Source organism: Rattus rattus, chromosome 5, assembly GCF_011064425.1.
Source record: "Rattus rattus isolate New Zealand chromosome 5, Rrattus_CSIRO_v1, whole genome shotgun sequence".
Classification (NCBI taxonomy): Eukaryota; Metazoa; Chordata; class Mammalia; order Rodentia; family Muridae; genus Rattus; species Rattus rattus.
The window spans coordinates 151,249,030-151,266,933 of NC_046158.1; the positions used below are offsets into that span (position 1 = coordinate 151,249,030).

Below are 17,904 nucleotides of genomic sequence, written 5' to 3' on the forward strand. Positions count from 1 at the left end.
CAACCCCGTCCATTTTCTACAGGGACCCCCCGCCCTCTCGCAAATTAACCCCGCCTCCTTACCCGCCCAACTCCCCGCCCTCTCCACCAAGGCTCCGCCCCATTTTGCTATGGCTCCGCCCAAGTTCCGCCCCCGCTCCGCCTGCCCCGGGCCCGCTGAGCGGCGCCTGTCCGGGATGCGGAGCCCGGACTCCTGAGCCGCGGCGCGACCTCGGCGCGGGAAGTTCGGGCGCCGCGCGGCGATGGAGGCGCCCGGCAGCGGTAGTGGCGACGGCGGCGGGGACCCAGGCGGGGACGGTGCGCATCCCGATGCTCGCGGTCCCAGCTCCGGGCCATGCGCGGCCGCCCGCGACTCGGAGCGCCAGCTGCGCCTCCGTCTGTGCGTACTCAACGAGATCCTGGCCACCGAGCGCGACTACGTGGGCACCTTGCGTTTCCTGCAGTCGGTGAGCTCCCGCCACCTGTGGCCGGCCGGCCCGCGCTGCGCTTTTGTCTGTGGTTCCCCGCCTTGTGCATAGTTTGAAAATGGTTACATCCGCGCGGCCGCTGCCCGGGGCCGCCCCGCTGGGGGGCCAGTGAAGGGAGAAGCCCGGACAGGGGCTCCTTAGCTGCATCGGGGACCTCTGGGCTCCGGAGCCTTACCCCAGCTCTAATTGCAGAGCTACAGCCTTAGACTGCAAAACAGTATCCGAGTGCGTCCGTGTACCACGCACCTTACACCGGTATCATCAGGCTGTGCCGTTACTGGGCTCATCAGTACGGCGCTTATATTTTCTGATCCTTAAGATCAGGGAAGAGTTCGGCTCTAGAGAGGTTGAGTCCCTTGCTCTGGATAGTACTGCAGGCTTCGGTGGGGTTGGTTGCAAGGCGGTGACCCAGGGCAGCCCCGCGGGGGCTTTAAACACCGTTGCGTAGTTGCCCTGGTGTCTCTAGTGAGAATGAGGAAGGGGCCACTTCCCTACCCTCCTAGGAAGTGAGAAAACTGGAGGGGGTGAGATGGGCTGGTCTTGGAGACCTGAGGGCTTTAATCTCCGTGCCTCCTGCTGGGGCCGCTTTAACTCCCTTCTTGGGTTGGAGGAAGTCTTAGCCCTGATTCAGGAAGGCGTGTGTGTGTGTGTGTGTGTGTGTGTGTGTGTGTGTGTGTGTGTGTGTGTGTGTGTGTGTTCAGAGACCCCCTCCGCTCCCCAAATCACACTGGAGTTCTCTACATTTGGGAGAAAGAGACATTCAGTGGCTTAAGGATGCAGGGGAGTCTGTGTGAGGTCGGGGGTTCCCACTCCGGGAGGAGGGAGTACGAAAGGGGGGGCACGCTGTGTAGAAGCATTGAAAGACGTTTGGCCCAAGGATCCTTCTGGAAAGGCCTGTGAGAATAAGACAGGGTTGGCTTTCTTTTCCATCTCTTCCTCTCTTACAGTTGGGGGAGAGGGAGAGAGAGAGAGAGAGAGAGAGAGAGAGAGAGAGAGAGAGAGAGAGAGAGAGAGAGGAGAGAGAATCGGCCAGAGCTTGAAGCTGGCAGTTTCTAAATGAAAGAGGCAGCCACTCTGGCATTGCTGAGCAATGACAGATTCTAGGGAACTCCTCACTTCCCCCTCGCAGTGGCTGAGCTCCTCAGCCTTAAAAAGAAACAGGAAATGTAAATCAGTTTTTATATTAATGGGGAAAAAACACACCTCTCCGCCCCTTCCCCCCAAGTGTGCCCCTGGCCCTTGTGCTAGGTTAACTGTGGTTTTAAATTGTCCCTACGGAGACTCTGGGGGAAACTACAATAATGGAAATTGATTGGAGTCCACATTCTTAGAATTAAAGAAATCGGGAAGAAAAAAGTTTTCTCTGGCTGTCATGTCATCCCCAGGACACCTGTCGTTTGTGTATGATGGGGGCGTTCTGAGATGAGCCGGACATTGATGACACAGTTTTCTGCTACCTATGCTGACCTCAGTTTCCCCACATGTACAAGAGCAAGGAACCCCAGGCTGCTATTGTGCCTTGCCCTTACTTGTGTCTCCAAGCCAGTGCCCGAAGTGGAGGACTGATTGTGTAACCTGAGTAGTGTGCCTTGCCCTGTGAGCCCAGGAGGCCACCTCTGGCCTCTGGGGAATGGCCCTCAGGCAACCCGAGGCCACTTAGTCCTGGAAGCTTGGATGAGAACTGCGTGCTCATCTGACCGCCCGCCCGGCTTTCTTTCCTGCATGTAGCAGGGCACAGATGGGCTAGCAGCTCTCTCTCTCTCTCTCTCTCTCTCTCTCTCTCTCTCTCTCTCTCTCTCCTCTCACCTTCCCAATTTGTTAGCTTTTGTACACCCTGACTGAGGGGGTTCCCTGGGCTCCTGGCTCTCTGGGAGGAACCAGTGTAGTTTACAGGGACAAAATGGGTTCTTTAAAAAGTTTGAGCTAGTGAGGTGGTTCAGAGAGTTCAGTAAGCCTGAGAATCTGAGTTTGATCCCCGAGGCCACACTGTGGCATATACAGCCCCTCCCCCGCCCCCAAACAAACAAACAGACAGATAAATAATATACAAGGTACAGAGCTCCAAATTCACAGCCAGACTGTGTGTGTGGAGTGAGGTCTTTGGCTCTGGGATTTAAGGCAAGCTGGCTCTACATCTTTGGCCCCTTATTCCCTTGTAAAGTGGGAGAGGAGACTAGATCTTGTTCTGTGGGTTTTATAGGCTAGGTAGGTTGTGTAACTTACCCAGAGCACTCCGAGCAGTGCCTGCAGGCAGCCAGCTATGCAAATATCCACTGGCCATATGCGTTATGTGATAGTCTTACAGGTGAATAGGGTAGAAGGTTCAGCTTCCAGAGAGGAGGGCATCATAGGGGGCTGCCTGGAGGAAGTGAGGTCTGAGCCTTCACTAAGAGAAAGCCTGGGGACTTCCATTGAGTTTCCTGTTGACCTCTAAATTCCAGCCACGGAAACCAATGAGTCTGTTCTGTTCCATGCTGGGGCTTTGGGACTCCTTCAGTGTGTCCACACTGGATTTAGGCTTTATCCAGACACTGGGTTGTACCGTTCCTTGTCTCCCAGGGTTCTTAGACCTCAGGTGAGGAAGCAGAAAAGGTGGGAATATTTTGTGGTGATGTTGGCGCATTTAGGCCATTGTAGAGGTTGAGTGACCTACAGAGGTGGCATGGGGATGGTGTAGTTTGTGTGTGTGTGTGTGTGTGTGTGTGTGTGTGTGTGTGTTGGAGGGGCAGGTTGACGGAACCTTGGGTCTCAACTTTGAAGTCTTAGGCAGTGCCAGTGGGGACAGTAGCATGACAGGTGCCTTTGTCATTTACTGTCCAGCATGTGGCAGTCACTTAACCCTTCCTCAAGAAGGGTGCTGTTGATGTCCCACTGACAGATGAGGAAACTGAGGCAGCAGGTCGAAGTGAGCTCCCCAGTGGCCCCTGTCCTCTTTGCCTTGGGCTTATTAATGGTGAGTGTGGGGCCAGGCTTTTCCCTATTGACCAACTTATACCATGCCTCAGTTTCCACATCTGTACTATGGGTGCAGTGGAGCATCTATTTGACATGGGTATCATGCAACTTGAATGAGCCTGAAGTTAATGCCTACTGCCTGACACGTAGTAGGTGGTTGCAGGCTGACGATGGTGTTTTGGGGCAAGGGTTGGTAGATAGGATGTACCTTTAGGGCTAGACTGACTGAGTCTTTCACCTCCTGTTCCTTGGTTGGGTTGGGTAAGGCCTGGCATGGTGGGCAGAGAGCCCTGAGGTGGGGTAGGGTCCATCAGCCTTGCCCTGAGGATTCCCCTTGGCTGAGGACAGAGACCCTGTCATTTCTAGGCATCCAGAGGGTCTTCTCAGAACTACCCCAGCTGGGGTCCTTAAAAGGATTGTGGGCACAAAGCTCCCAGAGTGTATCTAGTGGTTCTGCTTTTTGGGGGAGGAGCTTAAGGTTTTCTCTCTGGAGCCTGCTCACCAAAACAAGAAATTGTGGTTTGCAGAGTCACTCCTTGGTTTTTTGTTTGTTTGTTTGTTTGTTTTAAAGCTCCTAGCCCTTCCCTTGGGGGAAGGGCTTGGGCTGGGTGTACAGGGCACACTTTGGAATCTGCAGTCTTCCAGTCAGAATGAGTACCTAGTGGCTTTGGGCATCTTCGTGTGCTTGTGTTTGGAAAAGTAGGGTGCTGGGAAGTGTGGGCACAGCAGTTCTGCTTTGTGGGTGTAAACAGTAATCATGGGGGTGGGGAGACAGCTCAGTGGGTAAAGCAGTTACCTTTCAAGTGTGAGGACCAGAGTTCAGATCTCTAGAACCCATGTAAAAGCTAGGCAGGAGTGGCTGTCCGTTTTTAATCTCTACTCTTGGTACGTAGAGATAATACCTTTGGGGTAGCGTGACCAACCAGTGGGGAAGCTGGAGGTTCAGTCAGAGACCCTGCCTCAGTATAGAAGGGGGAGAGAGATCAAGGAGGACAATTGGCATCAACTTTGGGTCTTCTGATTCATGTGCACACATGTGCGTGCACATATACACATACATGTACACTTGCACATGTAAACATGCACATGCACAGCATAGCATACACACACATACACACACACACACACACACACACACACACACACACACACACACACACACACACGCCATGGCACATGCGTATGTCAGGGGACCATGCCATGTGAATCCTGGGATCAAACTCTGGTCATTACTCCTGGAGGGCTTATCCTTACCCGCTGAACCATCTTGCCAGCTCCCCAGTTTTAATTTATTTGTTTTTGAGATTAGATTTCCTGTAGCCCAAGCTGACAGTGGACCTGCTGGGCAGCCTAGGATGACTCTATGCCACGTGACCAAACTTTTCCCTGGGAGAGGAATCCATTCACTCCAGTTAGGGACCCCAACTTGTTGAGCCAGTGAACTTTATCAGGGTCCCATATGGCGAGGGGCTGGCTACTCACAGGAGCAGAAATGACTCAGAGACAGCTGCATCATCAAGGCCCACCCAGCACGGGTGACAGCTCACGAAACTGTGATCCTGGAGCACACACCACAACCTGCAGGCAGCTCCACAGGCTGGAGAGTGTCCCTTCCAGGCGGCTCAGTTGGTCTAAACCTCTTCCAGCAGCTGGGCTGGTTTCTGCTTCTTCCGGGCAGCTGGTCTGGCAGGGCGGGGCCTAGTGAATCTGCTGAGTTTCAGGGAGTTCTAGAAGCTACTTTTTTTGTTGTTTCCCTCCCTGCTTAAGAAGCTCCTTGCAGGATGGAGTGTATTAACCTTGGAGGAGAGACTGTTAGACAAAACTCCTCCCCTTCCTCCTGCTCTCACATACTTCTTGCCCCCCCCTTCCCCAGTGATCCCTAAACCTTGGAAGGAATGACTGTAGATGTCCACCTATGACTAAGAAATAGGCCGCCGTGCAATGGTTCTCAGAAACTTCACCGGTGGTTATGAGTTGAGGCTGACAGATGATTTATGGGCGTAAACACATACGTTTGACAGGCATGACACATCCACCTAGTGACATAGCGCCTCCTCAGCCACAGGTTTTTGTCCAGGCTGACAGTACCAGATGTAAATTCTTTCTTGTGGAGTAGGCCTCAAGTCCAACTGGAAGGCTGTACTCATGACAACTGATCCACTACTGCCCAAGCAGGCACAGCCTGCCTCCTTGCATGTCAGTTTTTAGCACGCAGGGTCCGTAACCTGACAGAAATGTTGGTGACAGTTCTCCACCAGCACCCTGCAGGGCCATCTCTCCGTATCTGACAGTCATAGCATGTACACGCACACACACACACATGCACATGTGATGTCCTCAGCAATAGGCTCTTACCTTATGATTGGTATATGACCAGCGGCAGTGGCGAACAGCCTTTGTGGTCTGTGGAGCCTCTGGGGCTTCCCTGGGCAATGATTCACAGGGAGGTCGCCCCTGCCCCTCCCCCACCCCCGGACTAGGGTTTTCACCTAGCAGCCTTTTGGCCTTTCAATTCGTGCAGTCCCAGTAGGGTTGCAGGGTAGGTGGAAGTACCATTGGCTTTCCAAATCTGCAGGGCACTCGGTGTTATGTCATCTATATGCAGGTGATGGACAGGACAAGGCGACATCCCAAGTCACCGTCTCCCAGCCCTGAGAGCCTGTGGCCTTCTGTTCTCAGTTAGGCGTCAGGTCATCCCAGAGGTTCACAATGGAGATACTGCAAACTGACACAAGCAAGGCCCAAGACAGCCTGGGAAGGGGCCATTAGTTTGCCTCAGTGGCTCCCCACAGATTGAGATTGGGCACAAAGCGGAGAGGAGGAGGCGCTAACTTCATTAGCTCCCTGCAATCCTTAGTCATTCTCTCTGAGCCATTGCCTTTCCGTCCCCTGGAGCTCTCCCACAGAGCCTCCCTTCATTTCTCCACACCTGATGAACTCAGTGGACCTGACCTAATTTGCTCAGGGCCGGGGGTGGGCGGGTGGGTGGTATGAGACCCTGCTCTCTCCAGCTGCACCCGCTGGCTTCCCGGGTCCCCACCCCACCCCTGGCTTGGCAAATGTAGCTGTATGTGTTGCTACTCCATCCACCATACCTGGTTGTTGGGGGGAATTCCTGACTGGGAAAACTATCTCCACCCCTAGGATGACCTTTTGCTGGAGGTAAATACATCCTCCTTAGTCTTGGGAGAATGACCCACCCTGGGACAGGCTTGACTGTCTCCACTTGTGCTGTTCCGGAACAGCTTCTGTGAACTGCTCCTGGGCTTTCAGTTTTGGCTTTGTTTCAGTTTTTCCTTAGAATTCCAGCTTGATACATACAGGTCTTGCCACAGTTACCCAGTAACCCAGACAGACCTTTTTACTGTCTCCTCCAGGGTGCTCTCTCACTTGACAGACTCTCTTTATGTGCTGGCCTAAGTCGCTGAGAGCTGCCAAAGCCTTTCCTACTTTATAAAGATCTTGTCCCACCAACAGACTCAGCAGACATTAAAGGTCCAAACCAACCTCGAAGTCCCTGTGAGATCAGCTTAAAACAAAACAAAAACAAAACAAACGAACACACAAAACCTCTTCAGTTAACGTAGCTCTATCTGGCCCCGTGAACTCGGGTTCAAACACAGTTCCTCTTCCTTTCCTAGTTCCCTTAATAGTGCCTGTCCCTCCTCCACAGTCCTCCAGCTCCTGATCTTTGTGGGGACTTCAGATGGAGATAACTGCGTGCTCCTAATGGCTCTGATAAGCCAGTCTGTCAGGGACTGGTTTCCCTCCCACTGTCTCAGGCTATGCAGCCCTTGTCTTAAGGAGGGATAGGAAGTCCCGTTACTCGGTTTGTTCCTGCCTCCACGGCAGCCAGACTGGTCCCATCTGCTCCCACGTCCCACAGCCAGAGCTGTAACAGGCTCTTTCACGGATGGTTTAAAAGTGTTCCCTCATCCCAGCAGTTTAGATGCTGCATATTGTCTGATCACACTGGTTTCTTCCATTGGATCATGGTTAACGCCCCCATCTGCACGCTATATTGGAGATTTTCCCTTGTTTTCTACCGAAGGTTGGACTTGAGGGATAGCTTTCACTGCCTTTACCATCTCTCTCATCCCCTTGTTTAATCTGGCCAAATCAGAGGCTAACACGGCTAGCCACATCCCCCTCTCTTGTTGCGGTTGCTCTTTTATACAGACCAGCTCCTTCTAGGCTGCCATTTCAGCCTCTCGGCGTACGCATGTCTAACCACACACAACAGAAGCCAGGCGACCTCTGCCACTGCTTGCCAACCATCTAGACGTTCGTGCGCCCATTTCAAAGATGGCAAGATTCCTTCCAAACCTTTAACTGTATTTACACGGTGGATGCCACTCATCAAGCCAGCATGCCATCCTGTACCATACAGGCCAAGACCGCCAAGGCTGGGATTCCTCCCACAGACACTCCTAATCCTGATGGCTCAGCCTCAGTTGCATGTCTTACTACCAAGAACCATGCACCTGCTGTTGTAGCACAAAGGTACACTAACACACACCGTCCAGGAAAGGACAACTCTGTTGGAATTTCCCCTGTGGATTCTCTCTCCTCGGGTTCCTCAGCCTCAGTTGTATCCCTTGCTACCCATAGCCAGGACCATGCACTCACTCGTCCCAAACTCATCTTTGGTTCTGTTGTGTCCCTGTTTGGGTGCCAATCTTGTTGCGTGACAACATTTTTTTCACAATGCATTCATCTACTTGCTCCAGATAGGAAACCCAAGATAGACCAAAGTACAGACACCAGCAACGTCCCACTTGGTGAGCCATGAGTTTTATTGGGTTATTGACTGGAATATGGGGGAGGGGTTACTCACAGAAGCAGAAATGACTCAAAGATAGCTGCACCCCCAAAGCCCACCTAGCACAAAGCTGCAAACCTGGAACCCACTCCACAGCCTATAGGCAGCTCAACAGGTCGGAGTGTCCTTTCTAGTTGTCTCAGGTGATCTAAACCTCTTCCAAGCAGCTTCAATGGTTACTGCTTTTTGCAGGCAGCTGGTCTGATCTGAGTCATCTTTGTGTCTAGGCTCTGCTAACTCTGGCAGGGTGCAGCCTAGTGAGTCTGCTCAGCTTCAGGGAGTTCTTGAACTACTTTTTTGTTGTTTACCTCACTGCTTAAGGAGCTCCCTGAAGGATGGGATGTTTTAATTTTGGAGGAGACTGTTACACAATTTCTGGTCCTTCATCTCCTCTTCTAAGTTCTGAGATTACAGACATTTGCAACCACAACCCATTTATATGTTGTTGGGAATTGGTCTTGGGGCTTCTTGTATGTCAGGCAAGCATTCTACCAACTGAGATGATATTGAATATCTTATGGTGTTGAGGATGGAACCCAAGGCCTTGCACATGCTAAGCAAGCTTTCTACCACTAAACCATACCCCTGAACCCAGCGAGGACCCCTTAGTGATAACATCTCAGATGTTATCTGGGTTTGGTGGCTCCATTTCCATGTTTGTGCCAAGCAGAGCTCTGGGCAGATGGAAATGTGGGCACTGATTACACTTTCTAGTGTGCAGGTATTTATGGGACTCCTGCTGCTCCTTCCAGACTGTGAGCCAGGCCCCGGGAATGCTGCCCCCAACGGGGTACATGCGGCTCCTGTCCTATAGAGGACGGACAGACGGACGGACAGAAGCGCCTGTGAATGAACAGCTTTCTCTCACACACAGGAAGGTCATTCACGATATTCTCACACTCGTCCTGGTAGCCATGGATCCTGTCACTCCGGGAGAGATGGATGGTGCTGGTGTTCCTGGCCTGGGACACCTCAGGCCAGGAGCCAGGTCCTGCTGGGCAGTTCTTTCTCAGGTTCTTCCCTCAAAAGGATGTCTGTCTTTGAAGCAGGCAGCTCCAGCCAGCGTCACACTTCATTTGCCGGTTGCTTTTTGCATTCCTGGAAAATAGCTCTCTGGGTAGGATCCTGAAAGAGGGGACTTACCCTAATCCAGCGTGTCTCCTGACCTCTCTACTTAACTACGGAGCCAGGGTAGAACAGGCCCTCTTCACCCTGGTCTTCAGAAGGCCCTGACGGCTAGGGAGCAAGCCCTGGGTCATAGGCTGAGTCTTGTTTACAGGTGATCCCTGTGAGGGGCATTGGCCCTGAAATTAGACAGGGTCCTGTCCCCAGAGCCCTGAGGACTGTCACCCCAGAACCCAAGGTCCCAGAATGGGGTCCTGGAGGAGCCAGCTGCTGGCAGGGCACTCGGGCCTGCAGTTTTACATAGTGGGGCTACTCTGCGTGGTGGAACACTTGTATCATCTGTCACCAGCAAGATGCCAGGAACAGCCTCTGCCCAGTGAGACTGACTATCAGGAACGTCTCACAAGTCACCAGATGTCCTGTGAGGGGTGGCTCGAATAGAGTCTTCTGATAAGAACCACAGGGTTGGGCCCCCTCTGCATTCCAGCTTTGGGTTCCAACCTTTGGGTGTTCACACGTGCTGGTAGCAGTATGGGAACCCACTGCACGTGTGTGTGTGTGTGTGTGTGTGTGTGTGTGTGTGTGTGTGTGTGTGTCGGGGAGGACCCAGTATGTTGTGTTTCTCACCCAGCATCGTGGCCCCTGTGTTTTCTCCCCGTATGGGTAAGAGCACTAACTTGGGCTACGCTCATATTTTGACTCTGTTCCTGTGACCTTGGACCTAACCCTTCTCTTCTGTTTGTCCATGAAGCGTGGCTGCTTGCAGCCATCCCAGGATCCCTTCCTGCAGTGCATACAGTGGTCCGATCTGGGAAAGGTGCTCAGTGCTCTGGGTTTTCACTGGTGGCTGCAGGTTCACTGTTGTCCCTGGAAGTTGGGGACCTTTAGCTCCCCCTGTGTCTGAGCATGGGAAGTTTCATGTGGACTCTCTCAGGGGCACCAGGGCTCCTCCATTGTCTTGTGGTTGGGCACTCAATCTGTGTTTGTGGCCTGGTCCCTTCCCCAATGTGGGATCGAGACTCTTGGCAGAGGAGGCCAGGGTGTTATAGACCAGGGTTGGCAGGTGGCTGTCAGCCTCTGGGGCCTGGGTGTCTTCGGACGGAGAACAGAGCAGGGTGCTTCCACTGAGAGCTTTTATTCATGAATTCACTTCCCATTCGGTCCGTGGACACAAGTATGTACGAGGTTCCCAGTGTTATGCTGTGTCTTGGTGTGAGGTTGGGATATGCTGAATAGACCCTTATCTCAGAGTCCTCAAATACCACAGAGAGAGCCCTTGGACAAAAAATGACCAGTTGTTGTAGTTATGACACGAGGCCCTACTGTGTGCTGGACATTACACGATCATCTCTGATCCTTCGCGCAGACTCCTGTAGATGTCACCACACCTTATTATCTCTCATGACAGGGTTTCTCTTTATAACCCTGAACCAGGCTGGCCTTGAAGTCAGAGACCCGCCTGCCTCTCTGCCTCTTGAGTGCAGGGATTAAAGTCCTGCTCCACCATCCCCTGGCTCCAACACACCTATTCTGCATAGGCATTCCCAGAGAGGCTCAGGAATGCGCTCAAGTCTGCAGCGGGGATGATGACACACGAAATAAATGTAGGTAACAGGTTTGGTGACAGCTGCTCAAGTGGAGTGGCCAAGGAAGGCCTCTGTGGAGGGGGAAGAGCTTCAAGACGTGTTACAGGCAGTGAGAGGTGCGTGTGCAAAAGCCCTGGGGCGGGGTGGTACCTGGTTGGTTGAACAGATAGAAGCTTGAGTGTTCGGAGGGGAGAAGATAGGATGAGGTTACTGTGGCTGGTGGGGGCCAGGTGGCTTGGGCTCCCCCTCACCACAGTGCCCCCTCCCCCGTGTGTGTGTGTGTGTGTGTGTGTGTGTGTGTGTGTGTATTTCAGCTTCACTGGGAATGTGGAGAACCAGTGATAGTGTTCAGCAGGGACATGGCCACGGTGGAAGGCGGTTTGTGTGGAGATCTCTGGAGCGGCCTGCCTCCTTTGTGGGTAGGTGTCTGTCTAGGAGGCAGATGACACACCTCACCTCCTCCAGGCAGACCCCTGCTGCCTACAGGTTGCTGCCGTGTGCCCCAGGGTGGTTCTCCAGGCAAGGTCCCAGCTTCCCTGTGGGTCTGACCAGGTTACAGGGAGGGGTAGGTTGGAGGCAGGGAGGGGAGGCGTTTGGACTGTTTGCAGCCAGGGTGGAGGTGTAGATGAGGTGTTCTGGTGGCTTGTCTTCTCAGTCTGTAAGTCAGAAGATGATAGATACACTTGAGGGTGTCGGCCCGGCCCCGGCCTTCCTGTGACAGACAAGCCTTGTTTTCTGCTCAGGAAGTTAGTTGACTGATTAAAAAACAAAAAACAAACCGTCCATCGGCACCTTGGGCCCCACCCTGCGCCCAGCCATCCTAACGTCAGAGCCGGTTGTTTGTGTGCGTTCTGAACTCTCACACACTCACCTGTGCCGGTGTTCAGACTCACTTCAGGGGGAGGGGCTCTGGGGACAGGAGGCTTGGTCAGGGCCTCAGCTGTCTTCCCGCACGGCACGGAGGGATCACCCTGCAAGGGTCGCTGTGTGGCCTCAGCCCTCCTCTCTTTCTCAAGCAGTTCTCTTTAATTGAGATATGATTTATGGGCCAGAACCCTCACCCTTCCCAAGTGTACAGACTGTGTGAGTTCTTTGGTGAAGCCCTGCAATTCCCATCTTCCCCTGTCACCCCTTCGGGTCTCATTCATTCCTCCTGTAACGCCCCGGGTGTGTACCACCTTCAGCACTTGCTCTCCGTGGAATATTCTCCTAGATGCCCCCTTCCCCTCCTCTGCCACCCCAGCTCACTTCCTTCAGACCTTTGCCCAAGCCTCATCTCCCCTGGGTCCTGTCTGACCTCTCACCACCCTACCTCACCACTTCCTGTCTCTTCTTTCCCCAGTGTGACTTCCCAGTAGCTGACACCCCTGGTATTTTATTTAACGAGTGATGTCTTTACCTTCTCCCAGAGTGTCAGCTGGACCAGCACGGGAGTATTCCTCTGTTTCATTCACTCCCTTCTCTGGCTTCAAGAATGCCACCTGGCGCAGAGTAGATGCTCATTAAACATTTGCTGAATGGAAAGGGCTGCTGCTATGTCTATATGCCTGCGCTGTTACGTAAGGTGACGGGCTCGGATTATGTAACTGCTAGTATTTCTGCATAGACTTTGGGAGCCTGAGATTAGAACAGACTAGTGTTTTCTAATGTAGCCGAACTTATGTGGGTGGGTGTGGGCGGAGGGGCTTTGGAGCAGCAGAATGTTCTACTGTATGGCATTCTGCTTAAGAGCCCAGAGTTTGGGCCAGTCCATCATAGTCAGAATGTCAGGGTAACGTTTATCTCTGCTTCTGGGGCTGTGCAAAGTAGGACAAGGAGCCATCCCTCTCTGGGCCTTGGTTTCCTTGCCTGTGAAATGGTTTGGGATGCTTAGTTCGCTGCTTCGAGGTGGTTCTCTCCTCTGGATTGTTTTCCCTTCCCTTCCTCTTGGCACAAGGATAGAGGCTTGAGGACAGCAGGACCCGTCTGAAGCCGGCGGGCTCTGATTCTTGGTGTTTGGCTCTGCACTCTGCACGCTGAGAGGAGGTACCTGGCCGGCATGGTTGCCAATAGAGTGAGAAGCTATTCCCCAGTTGTTGCTGCAAGAGAACCCCAAGATTGAAAGAGGGATGGGGTCTTTTCTTCAACGCGCAGCAAAACTGTTCCCCTTCCCATGATGCGCCGCCACCCAAAGGGTGAAAGAAATGGGCGGCTGCTGTTGTGGGCGGGGCTATTGGTGTGGGTTGGACCTCTGTTATGGGCGGGGCGGGTGCGCTGCTTCTTGCTGCGCAGAGCTGAGGTCACTTGTCTGGTCACACAGATGCTATGTCTGCGTTGTTAATGAGTTATAGTAAGTTCAGTGGCTTAAAACCGCTCCTGTGTATTTCTTAGAGTTCCTGTGGGTCGGAGGTCCGGTGCAGGAAACAAGCTGCAGTACAGGTCACAGCCAGGGCTGGGAGGGAGGGGCTTAGCTCCTTCGTTGTTACTTTGTTACTTTGTGAGAGGATGGCAGTGAATACAGGGTTTGAACCTGGTAGGCAAGTGTTCTACTACCGAGCTCAGCCATACCCCTACTGGCAGAATCTAGGCAGGCGTTCTATCACTGACTTACGCTTCCAGTTCTACCACTGAGTCACGCACGCATACAGGCACGCGTGCGCATGCCTACATGTTCCCTAGTGGATTTCTAGTCAAGTGCTTTACCACTGAGCCAGTCCTCAGCTCCTCACTGAGGGATTTTGGGCAAGTACTCTACTGTTGAGCCACACCCCTAGGCTATTACTGGGAGGGTTCTAGGCTAGCTCTCCACTGCTATGCCCCGCCCCCAGGCTGCAGTCTGTGGTAGACTTCTGTGGGCAGAATTCGTGTTCCTATTTTATAGGCTTGAAGTTCTCCTTTCCGGTCTGGCTGAAGTGAACATTGTAGCACTTTCTTCCGCTCCACAGCCCGACCTCTCTGACATAGTACAGCATATTCAGTATCTTAAATATTGGCTGATTGGGTTGTAGGATTGTAGCGATGAGCCTGGAGCCCAGCCCGTGGTACCCTTCCGTGGTACCACTGGGGACTTTAGGATCAACATTGAGGGTACTAGGATGGTTGTCTGATTGTCCTCTCGTCCCCAGATACCATCTGTCTCTTCTATGGATTGACAGAGGCTGAGGAAGCCATTCTGGTTGCACTGGTGTCTCAATGTTGGGGTTTTTCCAGGCAACTTATCCTGCAGTGACCTCCGATTGAATTGTGAAGTGCTCAGAGAGCGCACTAGGGAGTCTTAACCCTTTGCACTGGCTTGAAACTTTTTTTCTTTTTTTAAATATGGAACTCGTCACGAATTTTTGTGTCATCCTTGCGCAGGGGCCATGCTAATCTTCTCTGTATTGTTCCAATTTTAGTATATGTGCTGCCAAAGCGAGCACTGGCTTGAAATGCGTATTGTGACCCAGCAAAAGTTCTGACTGATTGACCAACCCTTCCAGGCACCCAACATATTGGACTGCTGGTCTGAGGAGGTCATGAGGGTGAGGTGGCATTCTGGGCTTCTATAGCCTTCCTGGTTTCAGTGCCTCCTGCTCTGTTGATCACCCAGAAGGCTGTGGTCACCACTGAGGATGGACGTGTGTCCTTCAGTTTTCACCATGTGCATTTTGGTCTGTGGGATGTAATGTTTTCAGTTCTGTCTTCCAGAGGAAGCGATGACCCCTCTGTCATCGCGGGACCCATCTCTGACCCCTTCTCTGCTCCTTGTTTGGAAGCCTATCTGTCTGTTCCCGTGGGCTGCCATTTTTCTTTGCTTTCTATCCCATTCCAGAGTCTTTGGGTCTTTTTTTCTCCAGCACATCTCCTATAGGCACTATACAGTTGGGCCTGCTTTTTCAAATCCATTCAGACAGCCTTTGCTTTTTAATTCTACAGTTTAGCTCACGTATGTTCATTTCAGTGATCGACAAGGCTGATTTTAGAACCAGTGTCTTGCCACATCCTTCTGGTTTGAAAAAGGGGCCTCTTCCCCTCCCATACCCACCCTTCTGGAGGTAGAAGGAACGTTAAGTGGAGGAGGTCAGTTGAATCTTATCTCCTCAGAGTGGCTAAAACATTATTACTTGACACCCCCCACACACCCCTATCACCCTGAGCTGGCCCCATTAACTTTCTTTCTACCGATGACCTTGCTCCACCCGGCCCAGCCTGAGTCTTTTTTGCTATTCCTTCTACACAGAGCAGTGCCACCTGCTCTGCCTCAAGTGTCCCCACCTTGGCTCAACGCTCCAGGTCTCGTCTTAATCATTTTTCTCCACATAACTGCACTCCTAGGGACCCACACAGTCAGGAGCCACCTGTCTGTCTGCTCCTCGGAATCTCCAACAAGACTCCGTCTGCTGCAGCATGTCATTGGCACACCCCTGGTGTCTGACACAAAGCAGGCACCCTGTTGGTGTTAGAGGAAGGAGTGGATGCATAAGAAGGGTTGGAAATGAAACCCTTTTTATGTGTGATAGAGCCACCCTGCCCCTGATGTGTGCGGGTGTGCACCCTGGGTGAGGAGCCACTCACTGGGCTTCTCCATCTCTCACTTTACCACACCCGGGTTTCAGAAGGGTCAGGAGCTCTGTGCGGTCCTGGCCACCGGCTGAGGTTAGCAGCCATTGTCAGGGTGGCTCAGAGAATCACAGAGTACTACAGCAAAGGGATGCACGGCAGAGGCCTGCTCCCCACCCCACCCAGCTCGGCTGGCGCACATGTGTCATTGACTATGAACACAGACACTAGGACCTGAGCCGTGTTCATGGCTCTCCACGCAGGGTCTCAAGTTAAGCTTTCGAGTCCTTTGTTTCCTTGTTCTTCCCACCAGTCCCACCCCAAGCACACACATTCTTTTTATTGCTTGGTCCATTTGTGAGTGACTGTGGACCCGAAATATATAAGCTGAAGCTCCACAAACAGGTGTATTCATTCCCAGGTAACCGCAGTTTGGTGCACAAAGTCAGATGCACATTTAACCTTGATACTGAATTGTCCACTGTGCATTTAATACCCCCAATTCCCCGAGAGTCCTTTTTGCCCATTTCCCCAGTTCTGGTAGCTTTAATGGGCAACTTGACACAGCCTAGAATAGATTTCTCAGTTGAGGAATTGCCTACAACAGATTGGCCTGTGGGTGTGTGTGGGCATTATGTTGATTATTAATTGATAATAGCCCACTGTGGGCAGCACCATGCCCTAGGCAGGTGGTTCTGAGCTGTGTAGGAAAGGTAGCTGAGGATAAACCTGTCTGCCAGCTAGCTAGCAGTATTACCCCACACCCCCTCCACCCCATGGTTCCTACCCTGCTTCCTTAGCTGTGAAGTGAGCTCCCCGGTCAGAAGTAATGCTGTATGGAATAGTAAGCAGGCCAGAATTCAGCTCCCTACCCTTGACTTCCCTCAGTGATAGATTGTGACCTGGAAAGTAAGTCCCTTAAACCCCTTCTCCCCAAAGTTGCTTTTGTCAGTAGTAAAGATGAAGCTAGGACACCTCTCCATTGCATCCAGGTCCGCCATCCAGGATGCTGTTTCTTTCTCTCCCTTTGGTGAGGTGTTCTCTGCAATGCTGGGGATGAAACCCAGGCCTTCACACATTAGGCGACTGCTCTGCCCCTGAGCCCTCCCTACTTTAGAGAGCTGGGGCCGGCCCCTCTAATGAAAACTTCCCACCAAGATGTGGGTCTGCTCTCACATTTGCCCTGGTGCTATCCCTGACTGCGTCTGCAATCTGTGGACTATTAGCTCTTGTACCTCAGTTACCTCAGCTGTAAAATGGGGCCTCTGGTTCTACCTCTCAGGGTCCTTCCTATTAGCCACACCTTTTTTTTTTGAGTTCACCTGTTGATGTCTTAGACACTGACTGCATCGGTGGTCCCTGGTGTTGCTCCTCTGGGCCTTGCTAGGAAGACATAGGGACAGCAGCATGTAGCTGAGTGCCAGACCTGGAGCCTGCTCCTTGAATGGGCTGTACTCAAGATTGCCATGCCCTTGTAGTAGAGCGTTTGATGGATGGAGATGGGTAGGAGGTCACCGTGTCCCCACAGCCAGACCCCTGGCACCTTTGCTTGCTCTCTTCTTCCCCTTCTTACGTCTGATCATCTGTATGTGTCAGTGTATCTTGCCTCTCCTGTCCTAGGCCAAATTCTGTGTTGTTAGTCTTTGCCCTCAGTGCCCTTGGTGTCACCTAGTGAAGGACATAGGGCTCTGGATCCTCACCACCCAGCTCAGATCCTGGTCATTCACTGGTGTGTGACCAGTGGTTGCCGCTTTACCTGGTTCTAATGATGTCTCGTCCTGATGGGGGTGGGGCAGACCAGGGAAGATCTGCAAGTCTCCTAGGACAGTGTCTGCCACCTAATAAACATTCTGTCTATTAACTATAAATTACCATAGTAATAAGCTCAGGCTATGCTAATAAAGCACTTGATTATGCTGGTATGTAATACCGTGCTAATCAAGTTTCTATTATTATCCGGCCATTCCTCCTGTGTTGGGTGTGTGGGCAGTCTTCAGCAATCCAGAGTTAGCAGCTATGTGCATCTTCGTTTGAGTGTGTGTGCATGCTTGTGTATCTGTGCACACATCTGTATGTATAGGCCAGAGGACCGCTTTTTAAAAAATATCTCCCCGACCTGGAGCTTGCCAGGTAGGCTAGGCTGACTGTCCATTCAGTAAGCTCTAGGGATCCTCCTCACTGGCTCACAATACTGGGAGGCAAACCTGGCCACCATGCCTAGGTGTGTGTCTGTCTGTCTGTCTGTCTGCCTGCCTAACTACCTATCCATCCATCCATCTATCCACCCACCCACCACACCCAGATGGGTATGTATGCATGCGTGTGTGTGTGTGTGTGTGTGTGTGTGTGTGTGTTTATTTAAGACAGGGTCTTTCTGTGTAGCCCTGGCCGTCCTGAAATTCATTATGTAGACCAGGCTGGCCTCTAACTTA

General features: G+C 52.3%; 1 protein-coding gene and 1 non-coding gene across 2 annotated transcripts in view; one reads left to right on the forward strand and one right to left on the reverse strand.

Moving 5' to 3' along the window:
- Nucleotides 1-202: 202 nt before the first annotated feature.
- Prex1 (phosphatidylinositol-3,4,5-trisphosphate dependent Rac exchange factor 1) overlaps nt 203-17,904 on the forward strand; it is a 150,869-nt gene continuing 133,167 nt past the window's right edge. The window contains exon 1 of the mRNA XM_032904775.1: nt 203-445. Within this exon, the coding sequence (XP_032760666.1) occupies nt 242-445 (204 nt within the window). The 5' untranslated portion in view covers nt 203-241. The remainder of the gene's footprint in view (nt 446-17,904) is intronic.
- LOC116902665 lies at nt 14,246-14,352 on the reverse strand. The gene has a single exon (XR_004388227.1). It is a non-coding gene; the product is annotated as a U6 spliceosomal RNA (small nuclear RNA).